This window comes from Pterocles gutturalis, unplaced genomic scaffold (genome assembly GCF_000699245.1).
Source record: "Pterocles gutturalis isolate BGI_N339 unplaced genomic scaffold, ASM69924v1 scaffold12557, whole genome shotgun sequence".
NCBI classification, from domain to species: Eukaryota; Metazoa; Chordata; class Aves; order Pterocliformes; family Pteroclidae; genus Pterocles; species Pterocles gutturalis.
Genome location: NW_010110354.1, coordinates 51,406 through 75,925, shown reverse-complemented (window position 1 = coordinate 75,925; position 24,520 = coordinate 51,406). Strand labels below are relative to the sequence as shown.

Genomic DNA, 24,520 nt, shown 5'->3' with positions numbered 1-24,520 from the left:
AGCATATAAAACTGTACTCTTACAAGATTTTTTTTGCATGCATTATCCAGATAGAAGAGTTTAGAATATTTTCACACATGCATATATACATGGAAGTTCATTCAACACTTGTTCCATAAAAGTTACATGAGTTGGAATCCAAGGCAGGAGAAGAAAGAGAAATAAACCATAGATACAGTGATCTTATTTTCAATTAGCAGTTTGAGCTGAAAAAGGTAATTAAAATAATGTTTTTTTTATCTTGACTTTAAAAGAGGTGCTAGGGACCTTGCTCTACTGTTATACAGGAAGTGAAATTTCACCTGCTGCCCTCCACAGCCTAATTATAAATTTCTTTTGCTGCAGCTAATATAAGCAGTTCATCTCTATTTTTCTGTCATAAGCCAGCCTAAGCCACCTTGGCCGTGCTGCACACAGGTATTCCCCCACCCATCCTCCAGAAGAGATGATGCTCATGCATGAGTGGGAGAAAGAAAGGGGAGAAGAACTCATGTTGGTTTTATTATTTATATTTGTATATGCACATACATAGCGTATTAGGGGAAAAAAAAGAGTGAGTTTTCCTACTTTGGGGTCCTTATTCTTTATCACATGCCTAAATCTAACTAATCCAAAAGAACGTAATTGTGTGTGTTTCTGAATAAGGGTGTCAATATTGAAATAGGGCTAAATGGTGGATTTTTAGTCTTCACCTAAATCAAAGTTTACATCATCAGGAATGCAAAAGGTGCAACAAACTTTTGACGTTGCATGAAAAATTTAGTCAGCAGAATACTAGGTAAAGCTTTCTACACAAGTTCAGACTTGGAAATACTTAAAACTTATCCTACAATATATTTCACTCAAAATCAGGAATATTGGCAATGGAACCAGACATTGATTAACGTAAAACCAAAATGACTTATGAAAGTCCTGAACAATGAAGTCAGCAACTTTAGGGAAAAGTACAAGGCAAATATCTTACCCATCATACAGGTTACAAGAGTCTATGCAGGTCCTTCCCCTGATGAAGCGCTTGCAGGAGAGACACTGGTCTGGCCCTGGCCCCCAACAGCCATCGCTTGAGCATAACTCATTACACACCATTCCATCGGCAGCTGCAGGGAGAGAGGATACTACCATTAATGTACATAGCCTTCTGAAATCCAAAGGAAAACATTTAATTCAGCATTCTGCCATACTCAGAAAAGCAAGCTGATCATTCAGATTTTCTAGAAACAGAATTGAGAAAACCCAGAAAATTATCATCATACCACTACAGAAGCTCACTGTGCACTCACAGTTTGAATGCTATACACACTTCTGGTCTGTTCCTTTCAGAGAGGATATAGCAGAGTGAGTAAAAGGTTTAAGAGCGCTGCAAGGATGATCAAAACTAGAGAAGCGCTTCTATACCAGGAATAAACAGAAGAGTAGCCTTAGATATGGGTGAGAAAGGACACAATAAAGGTCTACAGAATTGTGAATGGCAAGAAGAACCTAAGTAAGCATGAAAAAATTGTTCATTACTTCTTCCAAGTCCCTCATGGGCATTCAAAGAGACAAGAACCCAATAGGGTTCAAGACTGAGATTTTTCTTCATAGAAAGTACAGATCAAGCTGCAGAACTCCCTGACATAGGACATAGTAAATGCTAAAAATCTAAAGGATTTGAAAAATCTATTGTCCAAATCCACAGAAGGGCTATTAAACTACAATATGAAACATTACCTCTGAATTGAGGACTCCTTGAAATAAAACTTATGGATAGTGAGGAAAAAGTTGAAGAAAAGGCATCACTAACTGCATTTTTAAAAATTATTTATTGCAAACACACCTGAAGAGCCAACACAGCCTTTATGTTAAAACCCAAAAACCACATAAAATAAATAGTGGTCCTGGTCTCCAACCCAAAATTCAGCCTAAATAAACAAAATGAAGAAAGGGTGAGGGGGGAAGGTTGTTTCAAGCAATATAATTAATTCTGTATTTTCTATTTTTTATAAATCCTTCTCTATATAAACATCTAGATGTCTCTGAAAGATGGAGAAAATAAGGAAAAACAAAAGGAAACATATTGTCTCTACAGCATCTGAAGAAAGTACAGTTTTACAGATTCAGCCAGACCCTGGCACGTGAAAGGGCCAATCTCTTAATCTGAATTCACTCTTGCATGAGGACATGTTTTGTGCAAATGGCTACATACTAGACTAGAGCAGATTAAAAATAGCAAAGATCTAAAATACCAGAGATGGCAAATATATAAACACTTATTTGATTTTTTTTTTTTTTTAAACCACTGGAAACAACTTGAGGGAAGTGTCAAATAATAAAATAAAACTTGGTTTTCTGGTAGAATTCTACAACCGCTGCCAATGCTGTAGCAATGAAGATGCCCAGTCAGGAACAAACACACGCATACACTGAATACACCCATCAACCAGCAACTGCATATACCCAGCACCCACTTGAAGAGGGGCAACAGCAAAATCAAAAGAAAATATTTTTGCAAAAGTTCAAAAAGCACTCTGGCAGCTTTATATTAAATAAAAATACAGTAGTACTTTGCATACTATTTTTCTATACTTCTTTCAGTACAGCAGCATAGCTGGGTGACTGGGAGGAAAAAAAAAAAAAAAAAGGCCCTCTTTTCATTTCAGGAAACTTGATGGTTTTGTCTCCACTGTCGAGACTGGCACAGTGCAGTTAGGTACTGCCCACCACAACCTACCTCAACAATTAAAAAGTATTCTGAGTTTTATTACCTGAGAAGTACCCTTCTGAATAATGGAAAAGTTGGCAGAAAGGTGCTTTCTGCTCTCTCCAGCATATTTTAACACTGGTTATTCTGAGCTATGGTGTATATAATATCCCACATTTGAACCACTGAATATCTGCCATGGCAGCATACTGTATGCAAGAGCACACTGCTTCACATAGCCACTCTCTCTGTAATTGCTGCTTTTCATCATGCAGCATTGTTTGATGTTGGCACCATGTTTGTCAAACACATCTTTCCGACCCATACAGCATGCCTAGCCTATGTTCTCTTCTGTCTCCTACAAGGGAATTCCTGCACCTCCCTTTGCCTGCTGACATGCAGAAGTTCATGTCACACTGGCAGGGTGTTTTCCTTTGATACACACTGCCTGTCCTGTCCCTCCTCCCACTGTCACCCTGCTTTCTGACCGCTGAATTTATCAGAAAGCACTTCTTTCAGAAAAAAATATGCAACAATTGTATGCATGGTTTCTCTCTCCTAGCCCACATAGGGAGTAGAGAAGAGCAGTGAAGCTTCGTCCATCTTTCCTTTCTTCTTCCAATAGGACATTTTGCTTTATTAAGATTCAGAATGGCAGATTTTAATCTACTTGCTTCTTTTTCTGCCTGGAACATTTTCATAATTCAGTGCCAAAAAAAGGACATTTCACTTTTACACCTTTACAAGCAGCATAGGAACCAAAGAGTTCATGTTCTCCAGCCCTGTACAGGCAAATTGATCCAAGAACAAGAGACTCACCATCATGCTTCCTACTTGTACAGCACTGTTGCTGATCCTGCATGGCTCTGCTGTATAACACACGTAATTCAGCAGGTAGATGAAAGTCTTATTTAATACAATACCACAAATAACCTTGGACATGAAACATCTGCACACTCATGTCTTATCAAGGCTGGAATGCTTGGATACATGTATTTTTTTTTTTCTATCACATATCCTTTTTAATGACAACATCCAGAAGGAGTTCAGAAGTATCTTTTTCATTCTTGTTTTGTGTCAAAGTTCAAATCAGGTACAGGCAAACATAAAGTAATTAGATTTAGGAGTAATTCCAGGTGTTAATTTAATTTCATTTAAAGCGTATTAATTCTCAGAGATTCCAGCACAGCGAGAGGGACCTGAGCTACTCCCATGCCATTACAAAGAGATGCCTCATTCTCCTTCCCTAAGCTCTGCTGTAAATCAGGAGCCACTCTGCTGCAGTGAAAGGATCCACACCGCACAAAGCCAGCACAAGCAGAGACAAAAAAAATCAGCTTTTTATCACTGTCCTACCCCTAACTCTTTTTAAGTGCAGCAAGGTTTTTATAACAACTGCCAGATGTCAGTAGATCCACTATGCTGACACTGACTGAACTTCACAGAAATAAAATGAACTAGGTGAAAGCTTTACACTAGCAGATGCTACAGCGTTTCTTTATTCATCTACTTTTAGACGTTTCACGTGTATCTCAGTCTCATGCTGGCTTTGTACAGTACAGTTCAGAAGGCACTGACTTGGTATGAAAGGCCAGTTTTGGCCTATTTCATGTTTGTTGCCAACAGGAGCACCCAGGACAAAGCTCCAGGTGATACAGCTGGGCATTTCAGGGGAACCTGAATTATGCCTTTGGATTTAGAGCACACTTGAGGGCTCCCTCAGAGCAGACTCCAGCACTTCACGTCTGGTCTGCCAATCTCCCCATCCAGTCTCATGGCGGTGTGTGACTGACACTGACCAGTCAAATATCTGAGTCCTGCCTCACGCTGCCTGACACAGGGACACCTGGGATTAACAGACAGCTTCAGGCTCAAACTGGATGAGCAAATTAAAAAAAGAGGGGAAAACCTCCAAACCCAGAAACTATCACAATTCTAATTAAGCAAACTTTTTATATGATTAGTTTTATTTTCTAATCAATGACTCACTTTAAGTGTTTGTCATGCAATAAAAAAACCACCCTGCTTTGGAGATCTGTGTTCTCACATTTTCAATCTTAGAAATATTAGTAATTCTACTGATTTTGTTTTACATACTCTCATCACTGAAAGGCAGTTTCCTGCTTGCTTTCTCACCTTTTTCTGTAACTTGAAATTGTGCTTTTATTACTAGTGATTTCCTTTCTTTTCGCTCTTCTCAGCTGTCAGACTGCTCTGGGATCAGAATGTATTTACACACACACTCACACAGCATGCACCAAAATAACCTTTCAAATGGCAAGGGACGCTATTACAAGGTAGCTCAGAAAACATACTGAGTAACCTTATGCAAATAAAATGAGAGCTTTTCAGTAAAGAAAATCACGATTACCCTATTGAAATCCAGCCAACACAGTGCCTGTAGTCTATGAAAAATGCAATAGGAAAAAAAAACCTCAAACCACTATTTCCTTCTGCTTACTTCTAAGTCACAGAAATGTTTTCAGAAATGAATCTTGCCAAGAAGGGAGTCTTTTTTTGACAACTTATAAAAACCCACTACACGTGTCTTTCTTCCTCTTCTTTAATTATAGGGTTGGCTAAATAAATGTTTCAGTTTTAGATACATTATTTGGCATTTCCATGGACTGACAATGTTCTGAAGCTCCAGCATATCACACGTCCGTATGTGCAAGGAAAGAACAATCATGCTTTTGACAGGAACTCATTTTCATCGGGATTTTTAGAACAAGTGTTCATTCTTCATTAATGGGGTTACACAGCTTAGAACTAGAAAGGTTCAATGCTTTTTCCCAACCCACATAGAACACAAGAAAATTAGCTATCTAAAAAAAGAAAAATTATTGTTATTTGGCTGTACACTTATGGGCCTGATCCAAAGCTCTGTGAGCTCAAAAGAAAAGCTCCCATAGACTTCAATTAGATTTGCAACACACCTGATAATGAATGCAATCATTTATTCAAGTTGTTAATTTGTGGTTAAATTAGCATAATTCATAACAATCACATTTATAACAACCTTTGCCTAGAAAGGTTTCACTGTACACTGCAGGTATCACTACAGCTGAAAGGAATTATTTAAACAATTTTGTATAAAAGAAAATTTTTTCTACATTTATTTTGTGTGCACTCATATTTAACATGAGTCATCTCTGATTGTTCCATTAAAAAAAACATGCTGGGGAAAAAAAGGGCAGATTCTTCACTTCAGTGTGGAGCAACAGTAAAATCTAACTTCCAGAGCACATTCTCTGGCATATAACTTCATAGTCATTCGTTCTGCATTAATAATGTTCATAACAAAGATTTATGCACAAACTGTGTTTAACATTACAGTTTACAGTAGCAGACAATCAAAAGTCATTAGATGAGAGTTTCATGCACTGCATTTTAGACACTCTCCAATTAATTTCCACTCGACTGAACAGTTTGAAGATGCCCATTTGCTATCGGAACTCTTAAACAACCCTGGGAGAACCCTATCAGACTGTGCTGAAGGTGAAACGGCTGTTGAAGCCTCAACTTGCCCCATGCCCTCAATTTTCTCCTGTAACCTGCCCCCAAGCCTCAGCTTCTTTTAGGGTCTATGCAGTTCAGGAGTCTCTCGCTGCTGATCATGTACTGCCGCCTCTTCCATGGTGCTCAGCCTCAAAGGTGCCACTCTCTGCTACGTTCCCTGTGCACACGAGCTTGGACACTGACATTTCTATCCCTGATAGGGAAGGTGGAGAAAAGGGAGGTCCCATTCCTTCCCTCTCTCCCCACATTCCACCCCTCTCTGGCCCTGCATGAGACAGCATTAGAAAGACAACACAAAGCTACAGAGCACTGTGGTGTTTATGGATTTTTTTTTTTTTTAAATTCAAAAACCACACACGTTTTGCTCCTGTATTTTCAGCATTCTACAAACAGGTGAAGTTTCTGCTAGGCTTTTAACCAGCTTTTGGAAAAGCCATCTTGAAGGTGGTGAAATATTTGGTGAACATTTGAACATTTTTAAGAAGTGGCAGAAATAGCAAGATTCAACAATTGATGTATAAAGTATATTTTGTGTGTTGGATAATGCTGTAGTGTTTTCCACTGACTGAGGTCTGAGAGTGTCTGCAATAACTAACATGGTCTAGAGTGGTTTCTTCACTGGAAAACATCTGAAAAAAAAATCTTTAATGGATACTTTTATTAGCAATTCACACCCTGCTAGTTACCATGCAAGCAAACAGTATTTCTACCACAAAGGATGGATTCCGATCCTGCAAGTATTTACTTACGCACTTCCCTTCCCCATTCTAATTAGTCTTATCTGTCAGATCTGTCTCTGTCTCAGAGAGGCAGGGGGGGCATGGGCACATGCCCAACAATCTGCAGGATCAGGGTCTACAACAGGAAAAATAACTGAAAGGCAGAAATTGAAACCCTAGAGGCCTACCCTCAGACCCCAATCATTCAGGCAGTAGAAGACTCAAAGAAAACTCTCGTAAATCCCTGTCTGTTGGCCTACTCTGAAAATCACAGATGTTTCAGAGGATGCTGGAGAAATGGATCTGGCTCTGAGGAACAGCTCTGTCTTACTCCAAGTAATTGTGAAGATTTTACTTAGGCATCTAACCTGCAGCAGAACCCATTTAACTCCAGAGAGGTGCTGACTGACAAGCAGAGGTGAAGCATCAGGGTAGCTCTTCTCATCTAATGCTGACTCTCAAAAGGCCACAAAACATTAATCAATTCATTCACGCAGATGTGCATAGAGAGTGAAAAGCACTGCTCCCTGTTAGGATTCAGGAAGTCAGGTAAGACACTGCCTTCTCATCAGAGTAACCTGGCCCTTAACCTAAGTTCATTATAAACAGTCCATTTAATGAACATCGGTTAGAGTCCCTTTTTAAAACGAGTCCCTTGGCACTGTAGCTTACATTGTGACTTCTTGAAATGAAGTGAATGATATTTGTTTTCCTCATGAAGATTCCCTTGGTGGTAAATTTTATAAAATATCTTTAGCAGTATTTGTCTTCCTGAAAAAATATTGAATCTCTATTATAACAAATCCTCAACAAGCTAAAAGTCAAATAAAGTTTTCCCCTTTGTGTGCAAATGTAGTGATAAGACATACAGTGCAAGAGGATGATGTGACAGTACATCCACATTTCCATTTATCCTGGAAGTCCACGTTTCAGTAGTTAGGGCTATCAAGAATGACAAGATATCTACAAATGCTCTAGCTGGCAAGACAAAGGGCACTAGTTACTCATGGGAAGCCAGGAGCTTTCCACCAAGCTTCTAAAGAGGTGACAGTGCCAGAAAACACATGCTTTTCCTTTGCAAGGCTGATCTTATTTAATGTTCTAATAATATGCACACTCAAAAGAACTCAAAGCAAAGAAAAAGCATCAAGATGGAAAAAGAAAAAACCAAAACCAAAACCAAAAACAAGAGGACAGAAGCCTTTAAGGTGGTACAAAGCTCAGGGATGTTGAGCAACTGGAGCTAATCCAGAACAATATAAAGTTGGGTGTGCTGAAAATAGAGGCTGTGTAGCCTTCTTTGTCCTGTAACTGGTTAACTAATTTAATGAACTTCATTACTCAGAACTATTCTTGGAGTCTTCATCAACGCTTCATTCCCACAGGACATTATCAGCACACGTTCAATCATCTCTGGATGACATAGGGTGCTATGCTCCTCTCACAGACAAGCACCTGGATTCATTTCTTCATGCCTTTGGCTGTGTTACAGCAGTAAGGACACCAGGGCATGAAGCTGTTCAACACACAGGACACCCTTGTCCACTTCCTCACTACAGAAATAGCAGCAGACACCACATCTCTCCTCCACCTTCTGTACTGCCTTCTCACAAAATGTTCTACCAAAGGTAAGGGTCTAATCCGTAGTTTCACCACCTACTCCAAGGATATCTTTTGCAAGCATACACAGAAACTTCTACCAAGAAAAGTTCTGTTCAACACGTCCTTCTACCTCACACAACAGAATGTTTACATCAAAGGATAAAGTATGCTGCAGTTTAAAAGCAGACAGTGGTCTGTTGGAGGTTAGGAAACAACCCTTTCCCTCTACACCCTCAGGCACAGTCACAATTAAATTACCTACATCAATAGCACAAGGCATTTCTTTAACCTTCACTTTTTTAACTTGTATGTAGAGAAACAAACAATAATAACAATGACAGAAAAAAACCAAAGCAAACCAAAACAACTCCATGCACAGACCTACCAAACAAAAATTCCCACTTCACATAGCTTTTCCATGGCAGAAGAGATTAGAAACGTAACCGAGCAGCAGTGATAAATGTATAGCTGTGTTTCACTTAACACTGGAAGGTAGTCTCATACTACAGTTACAAGCACAGCCACAAATTCTCTCAAAGCATAATAGAATAGTACTTCAAAGGGAGGGGAAAAAAGAAAAGAAAAAAAAAGAACTAAAAGAATAAGTTAAGAGTAGAACTACACCCTGAAAAAGTCCAGAGCAATCACTTCTGGCTGGTCAAAGCACAAAACTCAGAAATATCACTTAAACTTACAGCAAGTTAATGAATCTCCTCTCTTGCTAGCAGTTTAACAGATGCTTAAAATGAACTGTATTGCTGCTACAATGTGACTGTATTAATGCAATTTGCTGCCCAATTTCTGCATCACCAAATTGACTCATCTGCTACATAGCATTCATTTGCTTTTCAGTACTATGATCTCAATCCAGGTCTTGGTACGTAAGTTTTCCTTAGGCCCAATTAAAAGTATTCTTCCTTATCAGACAGGTCAAGTACAGAAAGGAGGAACTTAGTGATCAAAACCAGTCTGAGAAGTCACCTTTCTGGATTAAGAGAGGGTCACTTTGCTGAAGAAGGGCACGGGAAGGAAAAGATACTAATCTCACTCCATAAGGAGAAAGGGGTGTAGTGTTCAAATCTGTAAAATCAGTGCTTTTCATGAATACAACAGTCACTCCACACATGGTGCTCAGAATTCATATTTGTGAAACTAGATCTCTGGTGTAGTTCACATCACAGTAAGGAAGCAGTGCCCTCTCTCCTCTCCCTTTCATTTGTTCATACCTTAAAACATTTCATTTGCCTATAAGTCTGCTCAGAAGCAGACTGGACCAAATCCTTAGAGACTGTAAATGATTATAGTTCCACTAATGTCCGTGGAGCTCCAAGAGACATCAGCCGAGTTTCTGGTCTGCTCATTACACTGTATCCCATCAGGAGTTGTATAACGTTCCCCCCACGTGTGCTAATTGTAGGCAAGAAGATCTGCACTGAGCAGCAGTACTTACTGCAGTTCTCTGCCTTTTTATTTCTATGAATCACCGTCTTCTGACTGGGTGTGCTGAAGAGGCTGGTCCAGTTGACAGTGTGGTAGTAGCACAAATTGCTGTTGTCTGTTATGTAGATGTTGCCAGCGCTGATTTGCTTCAAGGACTGAAACTGCAGAGACGTAATGCCTTGTTGCTTTAGGATGAGTAAGGAAAGGCCACTGCAATGAAAACAAATGCAAGAGAGAACAGCAGTCAGCTCCAGAAAGTGGAACTTATTGGAGCTGGTTGGAAATTTCCCACTAGAATTAGTTCCTAATGTCAAGATGTTACTGCTGGCAAACCTGAAATTTGGTCAGGAAACTTTTATTTCAGGGTGACACAAATATTTTATGAGTCAACATCCAGTTCTGTTGCCTGGAAAACTATGAGCCCTGTGAGACTTGTGATGCCACAAGCTGTGATGCACTAGGCCAACTGAGCCAGCAAACCACCTCATCCAGTTCCATTTCATCCATTAACATGTTTTTCGAGATAAAGTGCTGCTGAGAAAACTGAATAAAATCAAGATTTTTTTTTTCTTAGACAACAGAATTAATGCTATGATAGTTTATATGCTAAGGAGAAACTGACAAAGTCATGCAAAATGTATTAACGTCTTCTGTCAGACATCAAATTAATGTAATTTACAGTAATACAGGGAGAAATTATTTTCAAGGAAATTTTTCCAGCCCACTTTCTACATTTCATTTTTCTTTTGTTGTAATATGTGGTTATCTCCCTTCTTCATCAAAGGAATGGTAAATGATTGTCTGTGTAACACGGAAACGCCTGCACATATTTTATGACTGAAGATTAGTGAAGACAATATCCAGTTTCTGGGCATCCTTTAAGTTATTGTATTTTAATGGTTATAATTGTTTTCCAGCTGTTTCAAATAAAAATTGCTGCTTCCAAACAGCATTCTGGGCTGTAATTCAATCTCGAGGTTTCACTGCTATTCATAATCTGCTTGGGCTGCTGTTTAAGATGCCAGCAGAACCCCATGACTGATTTACCATATTTACACAATGGGGAACCAGGGCTGGCTGTATATATCATTCAGATAGCTTCTTGTGCTTCCCTCATTATTTCTCACCATATTTTCTTCTCCTCAAACCAATTCCTCAATATGAGGGCTCATATGGAAACATCTCTGGTAAAAACAGGACTACAGAGCCTAATGAACATTACCCCTGCAAGGTACCTCAGTGATTTCAGTGTTCTTCCATGTATTTATCTTTTAACATTTCTTAAGACCACATTGTTCTTTGGGAACATGAGCCTGCACTTCCAATTGCAACCACACAAACTTCCTGATAAGGAGGCTAAGTTCTACTATTAATGCCTTTTATGTTTCACATTCACAAGGTATTTTAAACCATGAAATGTACTTTCCAGACCATGAGTTAACAGCTACAGCAATGAACCAAGATGTTATTTAAAAAAAAAAAAAAAATACTATTTTCAAGAGGTATTACCCATTATAAACAACGGATTAGCAAAGATACTTTTAATTAATTCCTTGGTAACAAAGAAAACTGTATCAATTAATTATATCCTTCCCAAAGGATGTTGCATTCTGTGGTACTGAACAAAGAATCATTGAATACTAACAAAAACCAATTCCATCAACAGAGGAAATACCTTACCTATAAAGAGCTCTTCCACCAATAGTAACCAAGTTAGAAAACACCCTGAAATCTGTCATATTCTCAGGCCATGACTGTATGTTCAGATACCCTGAATGAAAAAAAGGCAAGCATACAAATATCAATGACTTCAGCCATAAAGACTGTTTTATCACATACATGACTTAGGATAGGCTTAGACTATAAATGAAAGATAGTGCTGCTTTGAGAAAAAGAGATAAATCGGTAATGAATGCTGCAGACTACTGTCTTTGAATTCATCAGGCTGCTCACCATTGTCTCCTCCAAGAAGGCAAAGGGGGACTCTTTACAGTCACAGCAGCACTTTCAACAGGCACAGTGAGGGTGAACTAAACACAGGCTGAAATCTTGTAAAGCCTCCCAGCCTTTTCTAAACAGCAGCAGCAGAAAAATTGGAGACTTGGCTGAGTTAAGAACATTTAGTTTTAAAATGTGCTAGAGACTAAGGACAAAAGTTGAGAGATTTAAGATGCAGCAAAAGATGACAAGACTTTCCTAAAACAAAGAACTTACATTTGTTTCTCTGTGTGTGTGTGAGGACTGTTCATAACCAGAGAGCATTCTCTGTACAGGTATGTAGGACTGCTTATTTTGTGCTACACAGACCTCTACAGAGTGCAGTTCCCTATGATTTTGATTCAGTACTGGATTGAAATGCAGGACATCTTTAAGCACAGGGATAATTCCACTTTTGTAGAGCTGAGACTGTCAATTAGACAGTGTGCTTAAGAATGCCAAATTACAGACAGTCAGATGCCAATTATCTTTGGCATTAATTAGTGAGAGATTTAGATTTTACTTTCAGTTTTTAATCCCACTGGTTTGCTGAAATACACAACTTTTGAGAGGTGAAGCACATCGGAGAGAACTCATTTTACAAGTTTGCTGAGCTCCACCCAGCTACAATCATGCTGTAGCATCCAAAGATTTTTTTCGTGTGTATGAAATAGATCTTTTTTTTCCATTTCCCTATCTATACATAATCACCAATCAATAGAGAACTCAAAGCTGTGGTATTTTCCCTTGTTCTGGAACAACAAGAAGGAAGGTAAAGTACTGAGTTCTAACTATATGACCCCACTGAAAAGCCACAAAACATGGGAGGGACTACCATCCCACACATTATACATGTCTTTAAATCACAGAAACTAATTTGTAGCAGCATCTGCTGTTAGACCAAGAGAAGTAGCTGCAAACAGATTGGCTTGTCTGTTTTTTCCTAGGCATATTTCAAATGCTTTCAAGTGAAGACCAAGACTTCTTGCCCACTCAACAGAAAGGTCTTGGTCTTCTGATGCTTGTGTACCCCAAACACAATGGGTATTCCGTATTCATGAGCAAAGGACAACACACTGTGAATATCAACAGATACTGACATTGCTGTGCATTAAACTTCTATGAAATTTACAATGCAGTGAGTGTAAAGTGATTTTTAAGCAATTTGTGTTCTTCAGAAAACCCAACAAATTACAAGGATGAATGCAAAGTGAGAAGTTCAGATTATATGAAACCAGAAGTGTGTTACCTGTTATCTCTCTCACTGTTTGGAAGATATTCAATTTCTCTGGGTTGATTGCGGCAATTGTGTGATACGGGTCCCTGAAAGATCAAATGGACAAAATGTGACATGGAATAAAAAAAAAAGATCAAGTTCTCAAAGCTATACCATGTAGAAAGCAGCATTCAGGAGGTCAACACTTTGCTTTTAGGCAGCGTATACTCCCAATTTCTTCAGACCGTTTCCAATTTTTTCAGACTGTTGTTCCTGCAGAACCTGGGTCCAACCTCTCCCAAGTCATCCTGAAGGTAAATAATGGTGCTTAGGATCTTTAAGGTTCCAATCAATCTTTTAGCAAATATTTATGCTCATGGAAAGTTAAGGGATTCTAAACAACCATGAGTAATCTCCCTAAAGGAAAGATGAATTTTCAACTACTAACTCAAATGGTACAGCTGTAGTACTGTAATATCAGGACTATCAAAACTGCTACTGAATTGAGTAACACACTATAAGCTAAACAAAACTAAGATCTTGCCAGCAGTTCCTGACAAATGGCATTAAATGTGTACACACTTTTTAGAAGGTACTGAACAGAGAACATCAAAAAGCACAGATCTTTGACAAGCCAGTTTGTCACCTTAGAAATGAAATACCCCCAAACATTAAAATCTCAAAGTTAGATATGCTACAGTGTAAAAGGATCAAACTGACTTTGATTTTGAGAGTGCATCACCAAAATGATCTCCCCCCCTATTTCAAAAGAGCAAAGACTCTACAGCTACTTAAGAAGCAGACTAGAAGCCTAATCCAAACAAAAAACCTGTAATAATCCAGGAAAAGATTCTTCTATAATGCATTGTTATGGTATTTTTGTGAGTTTTCTGAGGGTAAGAAACATGCTGAGCAAACATGGAACATGCATTTCCACCTGTCCAAAAGGCATTGTTCTTGGAATTGGAGCATGCAGGTAATCAACCAGGCTGTCTCTAGGGACAGGCCTCACAAGTCTGTGTGGAGACAGACTGATGGGGTCACTTCCAACCATCCTGGAGGTGACTCCAGGTTAGCAGCAACAAAAGGAGTTCCCACACCTTAACATAAAGCCCAGTGGACCACAGGAGCATCACATACACTTAATTTTAACAATTTGGGGCTCTCAGAAAACTAGACAACAAGTTTTGACTACCTAACAGAAACACAGCATTTTGCTTTTATAATGCACTACTATCAAAAAAGGAAAACCCTTGCCTGTACCAAACATGAGGTTGCTGAATTTCAGCTCCAAATCCTAATGTAAAGTAGTCCTTAAAGACAAATATACATTTAACCCCCTTAAGCAGCCAAACATCTGATATGTTTTAGCAACATATAAATCTGTAGAATAACACAGTCACCTTCTACCACCCTTACTAGCAGAGCCAAGGTTTTTCAGTATAACAGCCACAGCTGAATTTTACAGCTCCAAGAATGAGAGTTCCAGCTCATTCTGAAACTGGAGAGGGACAACTAAAGGGAAGATAAAACGCTTGTGAGCACTGATGGCTTGTTGCTCCTGCTGCAAGTGGGGGGAAGGAGGAGGCAGCGTTTGCTGGTAGCTGGGGTTGTACATGCCTAAACTACAGCTCTCCTTGGTGTATCCCACCCCTCCACAGACAGCAAACACAAGCAGAAGGCAGCTTGGCTTTTTAGCACCGCAGTCAGGAGGAAACAGTAGAGAGAAGGCTGCATCTCACCTACACAGGTCCTACCCATCTTCCAGACAATGTGTTTTCTGTGTCTGTCTCAGGCAGCAGATATGTATCCTAATGAAGATCACTTTATCTGCACACTGCAGCAGAGCATTACCTTAGAAGAATAAGTACTACTGACCCACCAAAACCTAGGTCTACCTTCATCCCACGTAACTTCTGGACACTAATTAAAGCCAAATCATAATTATCTAATTTATATATAAACTATTACCAATAATTGTGGATAAAACTAATTAATAATTATTTAGATAGTTTTTATGAAATTATTACAAATTCACAGAGACTTGACGTTCAAATACTCAAGAAAGAAAGACAGGCTACAGAATCACAGGATCAAAATATCACAAGATCAATTGTAACTGCACAGCTCCCAATGAAAACAAACAAAAAAATCGACTCAGAATCTTTCCCTGAAGTAATTCTCTGCCACTACAAAAAGTCTTTCAATTCCCAACAGAGAGATAGGCTTTAAGTCCTTACAATCTGAAACACTGAAAATTCATACTTTTAAAAGCTGCAGTTCACTCTGAGTAAATTAATTTGTTACAGAAGTTAACTAAAAGTTGGAGTGGAAAATATGCATTATTGTTGCTGCTCCATACTGTCCATCTATATAACAATTATGTAGCTAGTGTCATTTTTTTTTATATTTCCTTTCTATATTATTGATTTGCAAAATGTAACAAGAAATTTAAAACAAAAAGCTGTTCCAGAAATATAAAGCTGTTTTAATTGATTCTCAAAAATTCTTCTCTTCTTTTAATATATATCACTGTAATTTATGCTACGGAAAAATCTAGGGTTGCAGAACTCAGTGTCCTCATACTTAAAACTTGTTGGAGTGAGTTTTCTCTACAAAGTTTCAACATTACACATCCTAGGCTTATATTCTTCTATTAAAATCAAACAAAATATTTTAACCCTCTGCTTTATATTCCATAATTTAGATATTTTTCAGATTAATATGGGTTTATTCAAGGTTGGGTTTGGTTCTTTTAATTTAGATAGATTTGTTAATGAGACTCATCTTTTAACTTTGCAGCTAATATAACTTTTGTAACAAAAGCAGTTCTAATACTCAAAATTACATTTCATGTACTGCACTGGAATAATCCACACACAATTGCTCATGTCCTCTAGCTGCGTGTCTTGCATTTATTAGAGTAATCCCTGTCCTGTGAGATTTAATAGATTTACATCCAGCCTCTTGGTTGGTCATTTGGCCAGATCAGAAAGTGTGACAGCCTGAACGCTGACTCTGGTGTGACCTTCCCCAGGCTTTCAACAAGTTCAAAGCAGCTCTGCCTTAAACCACTTGAACCAAAGTCCTTCTTCTTCCCTGTGCTACAATAACCTTTCACACTATACTCCGCACTGGAGAGATGAGAAGACCAACTACACAGTCAGAGCTCACATTTCCTGGCCTTTTGAGAATCACTGAGCTGCAGGGCCCCACTGAAGTGGATTTTCAACTGTCTTTCTCAAGGCTGGAGTCAAGTTGTAGCTGAAGCATTACAACCAATCACTGTATCAAATCAAGGAAACAAATAATTTCTTCCCACCTCACCTAGTAGGGAAATTTTAGCCAGGCAGCCCAGAGTCAACCACCATATTATAATCTAAACATAGCTGAATTTATAGAAAGATTAAAGAAAAATCTGCTGGCTGTACTCCTGCTGGAATTCTGTTTCAGATCAATTTGCAGACATTCAGTTAATACCATTTTCTCTATGTCATAAACAAACATGGATTTGGTTTGGGAACTGTATTTAAGGTATCAAATCTTGACAACCATTTGCAAGCAATATCAAAAGCTCTGAGGAACCTAAACGGAAAATTAAAATTTGAAGTCTATGTAGTGGTAGTAGAAGCAATTGAGTACTCTGCACTGGTAATGTATCACCAAAAAAATCTGCATATTTATCACAAAAAAGGGACAAAAGGGTTTAATCTTATTTGTGCATTTTGAGGATTTTTCTCATTTTAATAGGTTCAGATATTTCTCAGTGTCACATATAATTCACCATGGCTGATTACAACATGAAGGCTTGAATTAGTATGAAGACACAGTCATAATTGTCTTCTCCCAATGACAGAAAGAATCCAGAATGCAGCTAGTTGCATTGGACCTCACCTGACCACCAAAACGGAGTATTGTCTGTCTTCCCTGGACACATCTCACCCGTGCAGCATTTGCATCATGCATTCATCTTTGCTACAACAGCAAACACACAGTGCACCAAACTATAACCAGTAAGGCACTAGTTATCTGGCTGGTTTATCTTCCTTTAGGAGACGACACTGGTGAGACTTTGGTTCTGTACCTCCACATCCTCAACTGTTATCAAGACTTATGCAATATACTACCATATTTAAACCAAAATATGGTATTGAAATACCAGTGAGTTTTGCATACCTCTAATTGAAACTTGCAGATATACTACAAAACTGATTGACAAGAGGGCAGCTTTTTTGCATGTTTATGCAATGACAACCACCCAGGCTACGACAATTTATGCTAGGTGAGGCACTTTCTCTGCATATTCTGCACATGAGATTGCTGGTCATACGAAATTGAAAACAAACTAATGAAACTAACTTCCCTTTCTCCCTTCTATTCTCTAATCAGACATTATTGTAAGCCAGTACCAAGGATCTCAGAAAGTAAACAAAGATCACAGCAGTCTTTTCTCTTTCTAGTGCAAACACTATACTTCATCCTTTCTCTTCCTAGAGGTTCAATCACAAGAATCAAGGTAACAGTTTCCTTCCTAATAGAAGGCAGAAAACTAATTTATCCTGGATCTGCTATTCTGTAAAAGAAGCCTGCGGCCATCATTAAGAGGTGGATGCAATTCGCTTCAGCTGGCACCATGACATAATGTCTTAAAATTTTGCCACTTACCCATGAATCCCAGTAACAAGGAAGATAAGGTTGCCATTGATCTTCGTACAGTTTATGAACTTGTCAATGTTGCTGGAATCCACCGTCTGAGCTGACACTAAACTCCCTGTTCCAATGCCATCACATGCTGCCAAAACAAGGAGTTTGCGTAAAGAACAAGGAAAAACAGTCATTTAAATCGGAGCATGTTGGCCTTCTAGACACGAGTCTTCATTTATTTCAGAGATAAAGCAGCAGAGAAGTGTTAAAATGGCACCCTTTACCCATATTCCCAAAGAAGCATGTGCCAATTTGAAACAAACAATAAGCTAAAGCACCTGTCGCAGAGGGACATTCTGGGACCTAGGTTAAAGTATTTCACACTAGATCTAAAAGCAAGTATGAACCACACAAAATCCCACTCAAGCCAGCTGTAAACACATGGTTGATAGCTTAGCTCTGACCAGCCTGGTGGCCATACCATTTATTTGTACACTACTCACTGCAGAAATTGAGGGTTCCTAACACTCCTAGCTCAAGAGGTCCCCTTTGCTCTGGTGGACTTGTGAACTTTACCATTCACATGCCATAAGGTCCTTTAGAAAGGATGTGCAAATAATTCTTTACCCATCATCCCAACAAATAAGCTACTGAGCCCTGGAGAAATTCCGGTACAAACTGAGGAAACTTCTCTGTGTAGCTTTTTAATATAATTTAGTTGCATTTTCTGGGACATGTGATGTATCCAGGCACAAATCCTTCATGACTTCCATCACATAATATATCGTATCTCCCTAAGTGGGCTCCTCTAACAGCAACTACCAGCAGTACACCTGAACATTTACAAACACATCACAACTTTCCTCCTCACAGAGTAAGGCTAAGAAGCTTGACAGGAACTCTACACATGTATTTTCATGCATAAAACTACCTATTCAGCAAAAAAAGTTATTTACTGCCATTAGGTTCAAGGACTGGGGATTGCCTTCACTTAGAAATCAGCATGTCAGTACCCTGCCTTGGCCGAGATCTCTGTGTTTGACTGTTTGAGCCATGTTAAGTGACTGTTGATTTGAAGAGTTTTTCAGTAGCTTCACTGTGAATTCCCTTCCAGGTATGGCTTCCACCAGACCTGAAAAGTGCCATAGGCCCAGGTGGGAAAACTGGTGGTGCTTTGCTCCTGGGGCCTTCGAGCAGGGAGTAGCAAGTCTCCCTAGTCAGGTTTGGGACATCAAAGTAACATATAGATTTCAGTCTACAGCACCTACACTGAAAAAATTCTGGTCTATGTTTTAGAGACTTAGCAAGGAGGTAGAGGATTCTGGGAAAACAGAGACATTTTTAAAAATCAGAGGATATAAATGGAAACCTAACACTGTATTGACAAGAATGAGACATACCATACATTGAAGTCAGGGCTTTAGTATGGCACCCTTTGGAATGACAAAAGGACAGCTCTAAAACACCTCCAGGAAATACTTGTTGTTAAAATAATATAATAAAGAATTATTTCAGATTCCTTTAAAACCAAGAGAGAAATTCCCCTTATTCTTATGTAATAAAAAAAAAAAATAATTGGTTTGGATATATTACCATTCGAACGGAATACATTTTCATTCTATTGTATTTAGGAATATACTTCATGCACAGCCTGCATAGCTCTGTGGGCATGCAAAGGCTATTAATATTCTACAACATGCTCCTGTAGGCTATTTCATGCCCAAATAACACCCTGCTCTGTTCTACTACAGCACAGACTGCATTCAAGAATATTTATATAAAACCACTGCCTACCTTTAGGACAAATGTCAGTGCAGGGCTTGCACATCTTAATACCATTTTCTTCGACTTCCATCTTGGAGCTTGGACATGCACGGACACAAGAGCTGGAATCTACCACAAAGTTGTCTGAAGAGAAAAAGAAGATATTGGCAGAAAGTGAACCACTGGCCTAACTAATACTGGGACACAGGTTTTTAGACTCTGTGTCAATATATATTATTAATTACCTCAGCACTTCCACATCAACATTGAAATTTAATGACTAGTGTTTTCAGAAGTGCATAAGCAAGCAAATTAGGCATGTTTTCAGAGACTTCTGAAAATCCAGGAACTGTCAGGCCCAATCCTCCCTCCTCCCCCAATTTGATGGTATCATTATTTGTGGTAAAAAAAGCTACAGTGATTGAAGAGAAATAAAACGAGATGCTTTGCCCTGTCTCTTTCATACACACAGAAATACATGCACCTGGGATAAAACAAGACAATGACAAATATGTCGATTTTGCCTTGTAAAACAACTGCCAGAGGGGATTTAGACTGATCCTACCTAACTGAAAGTTAGTAGTCTTAAGTAGTCCATGTTATACCAGTTTTGTAAAAAACAATTATTACCTTGCTTCAAAAAAACAACTACTGTATTAGAGACTGAATTAAGCCTTGACAGTCACAGCCTTGTCCTACTGTCAATCTGAACTTCTCCAGAGACACTAAAAATTTGGATTTTGCTTGAGGTTGAACTATGGTTCCATTTATTATAGATTACCCATCCTTCTGATGTGTAATTTATGTATAAAATAATTAACGCACAACACAACTGTAAACTCTGGTGGGAATGAAAGGGGGAGTAAGAACACTGTCTCCCTTATTTTTCTTTCCAACTAAAATGACAGCATCAAAGGCTAGGTAAGTGATGACCCTCTAAATTTTTCTGTTACTTGTCATCATCTGTCTGGTATCTCAGAAGCATGTGTTTTTACATGCATGGGATTATTCTTTTTTTAAATCCCTCCTCCCCTCTAATTTTACTCTGGAGCTTTAAGACTGTATTGTTGTCAGTATTGCATAGTTTTTCCTCATTGGGACAGAACTGCTCAGAAAATATTTATGGTAACTTTCTGTCAAGCCATCATTATTCCAAGCTAAGAAAAGGGCATCAGTATCATGAAAGCATTTGGTGCCAGGTAGTACTGGTGGTAGACTTATTTTTCTGAAACAGAAATTTCTACCCTTTTACAATCCCACTATTGTAACAGTTCATTTTGAAATTTACAAATGCTGATCTAAAGGATGAATGTAACAAGTGGTGGTCATGAAAACAGAAGCCTAGCGAATTCCCTTTCTCTAAGAAAATCACTACAGCGTAGGATACTTGGAAAGCATCAGCAACTCACAATGTCACTGTCTTTAGTTAACACATGACTGAGTTATTACTGGCTACAAGTGCATGTGGAGTGATTTGAGATACTGCACTATGCACTTAGCTCTCATCCTCTCATTGTTTTTTAAGACTCCTGAAACGTGACTCAGACTTTCCATCACTGCAGGAAAATGCAACTAACACAGCACTTACGTGGGCACTTTTTGACGCAAAAAGCCCCATAGGTGTACTTGGCATTGTGATTATGCTCCAGCTGGAAGGTGGTAGGATTGTAGACAAAAGTCTGGGGGCACTGTGTGACACATGCACCACTATCATTGAAATTCATGCAGGCCTGCAAAATAAGGGAGAAAAAAAAATCAAATTGAATCATTTAGCTGCTTTTGATTATTTATTTTTTTTTAAAGTACAGTCTTAATTGTTCAAACTTGCTGCAACAGCAAGCAATGTGATACATAGTTTTCTAACCATTTTGGCTACTTGGATTTCTTGCTAGGATCTTGGCAAACACATGACTTATAAAAGGGGGCTCACAGAGCCCCCTTAATTTGAAACACAGTTGACTGTTAACAGCACTTTCTACAATAACATAACAACATTGTAATTTGTCTCATAACTATTGTTACTAGCAGCAATCAACTAATTCACAACTCGATAGGACATTCTAAAACTGCCAAGAGTGAACAGCTATTTATCATAGTCTAAACAGATGCTAATGACTTTTTCAGAGGTCCAGCTTTTAGATTTCTTACAGCATGACTCCATCCTCCAGCTGAAAACTTAAATTCCCAATTAGAAAGCAAGAGGGGTAAGAACTTATTTTTAGTTAGCACAGGAGGGGGTCATTTCCCTAAGTGGCAAGTTTAACAAGGTCAGTTGCTTCACACACTGAGGAAAGAAAAGAGGACTTTGTATCACTTAGCATTCAAGCTCAGCCACCCACAGCTGACAAAGGACAGGGCCTTGACAAATGAAGAGGCAAGAGTGTGGATAAAGAGAGTAATGGTATGCAGAGAAAATAATTGACCATGCAAGGTTGATAATTAGTAATAGAAAAACCCCACTGATTTTGACATTCCTTATCACCACATATCGTGTCTACAGTTTTAACCACAGGTTATAAAAAACTGTTGGAGCAATATTCACAGAGCATACAGTAAATGTCAAATTTCATATGAATATGAAAGTGTAGCCTGGCTTGGATCCCTCTAGCAGTTTAACCAAGCACTGCTACTGGATTCTGCTTCCCCACTAATCTGTCTTCCAGAAGTCAGGTTGCTTTTGAAGTTTTAGTCTAGGGATGAACCCTTCTGGTCCTTTTCCAGGTTGCAAAAAACACAGATGGTTTTGAATCTTTAAAGAGGCAGTAAGTATACCAACATGTGTGTCATGTCCCCTCCAGGGCTGTGACTGACAGAAAAGCGAAAAAGATTCCTCTGTTCTGCTGCTTTTCTACCAGTACTTATCTCCATTCAGATCAGGACCAGCAGCGCTGAGGGAGGTTACTTGTCATGTCAACAGATTTCAGAAGGGAGAGGGACTAACAATATAATGAAGGGAGAAGGACAAAATCTACTGCTGAAAGGAGCACACAGGGAGTTCCATGATGAAGGCACTGTCCTACATGGAGCACCAGCTAAGCCAAACTGCTGATCCTGTCTTCTCGGGTTCTTTAGAATGCATATTACAAAAACTGTCTGTTTCTCACAGAACCACATTTATATTTTTTTTTTCTTACAAAGATAAGTACAGTCAGTTAACTCTTTACTATGAACTGGATGGGAAGTCCACCCTACGAATAGGATTCTGTCACATTTCTGGTTTCATTGAGCACTCAACCAGGCCCTCCCATGCATTTCAAGTTTTAGATCCAGTTTGGTTTTGAATGCAAGACAAGATAATATCTAAAACTTCTTTTAGCATGTTTGCTTGCAGTTATGTCAGAAGACGATTGTTGTCTTGCTTTTAGAACTGCATATGCAAATGTATGTCAGCATATGGAGAAAGACGGATGAATTTTATCTAGAAATACCAAAACCATATTTACCACAGGATGCTGTTGCAAGCTGCCATAATACACTGAAGGCTTTGTAATGCTTCATAAACTGTACTTCTGCTTATCAGTAAATATTAATTTGATTTGTTTCCTCAACACATTTTTTACATTCACTGTTGACTTAAAAGATACTCTATCATGTACATGACAACCCTCTGATAACGGTTTAGCAAAATTTATAATGTAAAGCACGCTGATACTCTTTGGAGAGACAGCACTTGCCGGGAAAAACTCATCTAGAAGATTTGGGAACTTTTAATTTATTACTATCATGCTTTGGATATTATGACTATAATGCTTTGGACACATTTGTAATTGCTTCAATAACATATGCAAACTTCTAGCATTTGGTGTTAAATGCCACTAATTTGTAAATAAAAGCACAAGAACATACAGAGGGGAAAAACCAAAGTTTTATCTCTCAGCTGAAAGCTAAGCACAGTTGTCTATATCCTAAAGGGTTACACTTTTCACCCAGTGTGTACTAAGCAAGTAATGACTAGTCCTGAAAATTGTCAGACCCCTGCTGAATTTCTTTTACATTGCTCTCGGGCCAGGAGTGAACATGAATAAAGCCCTGGGTGCTTCTCTGCTGGATCAGAACAAACACACTAGCTGAGTTTTAGAGTACATATTTCCATAATGGCTGCAATTCAGAATGTCTAACTCATTTTCTGTTAGGCTGCAGTATTACAGAACTTATGCCACAAATATCTCCTCCTTAACATTTGAAAATGGATACGCATCAAACACATCAGCTTCGAGGATGTTCCTCAACAGTCACATGGGAACAATAACTGCATCTTCCTTCTTTCCTTTACCTATTTAGACTGCACATAACATGGGGAAGGATGTTATTTTTCCATCTCTCTGGTCCAAAGCCAAGACAGAACTTCCAGTGAGCGTTGGATCAGGCACCCCACGTGTGCTGAATATCTACCTGTGCGAAGCCTCAGCCACAAAGAACAGCAAAAAACCTGTTAGCAGTTAAGTCAGGCCATCGCTGCATTTCATCAGCAGCAAAAGAACAACATTTGGAATGTGCTTTTGAAGCACAACACCTACCACTATCAAACAACACCTGACCAGTGAGAAAGTTTCAGGCCCAGCTACGGAAAGATTCATTTTCGCTGTTGCATTACGATCCCTTTGCCTACAGTATCAACACCTCTGCAATTGTCCATATCATAAGACCCTCCTCTCTATCCAGTCTGGCAGATTTTAAAAGGAGCCTGTTCAACTCTGCATTTCTCTCTTCAATCACTTGGGCATCTTTGAAAACCCACATCTCTGTGGACGTTCTAGTCCTAGGCTTCTTTAGGCCTACGTTTGCTTCTCCTGAAAACATTAGCAAAATCTGGCTTTGCAACCCAGTGCGATGAGCTACACATTTTTTTTGAGATCAATGTTGGATTCTGACACTGCTTACACTATTATAAAAGACTACAAATGAGACAAATTTGTCTAAAGGCTTGTATGTTTAGATTGTCTATTTTTCAAGGAAAAA

At 38.8% G+C, this 24,520-nt stretch overlaps 1 protein-coding gene across 1 annotated transcript in view; it reads right to left on the bottom strand.

Annotated features, from left to right (window-relative positions):
* Window positions 1-24,520, bottom strand: part of ERBB4 (v-erb-b2 avian erythroblastic leukemia viral oncogene homolog 4) — a gene marked incomplete at both ends in the record, with an annotated part of 107,508 nt that overhangs the window by 54,810 nt on the left and 28,178 nt on the right. Inside the window, 7 exons of the mRNA XM_010073343.1 lie at window positions 965-1,097; window positions 9,971-10,170; window positions 11,641-11,731; window positions 13,187-13,260; window positions 17,819-17,945; window positions 19,592-19,705; window positions 21,150-21,291. Coding sequence (XP_010071645.1) covers window positions 965-1,097; window positions 9,971-10,170; window positions 11,641-11,731; window positions 13,187-13,260; window positions 17,819-17,945; window positions 19,592-19,705; window positions 21,150-21,291 — 881 coding nt within the window. The remainder of the gene's footprint in view (window positions 1-964; window positions 1,098-9,970; window positions 10,171-11,640; window positions 11,732-13,186; window positions 13,261-17,818; window positions 17,946-19,591; window positions 19,706-21,149; window positions 21,292-24,520) is intronic.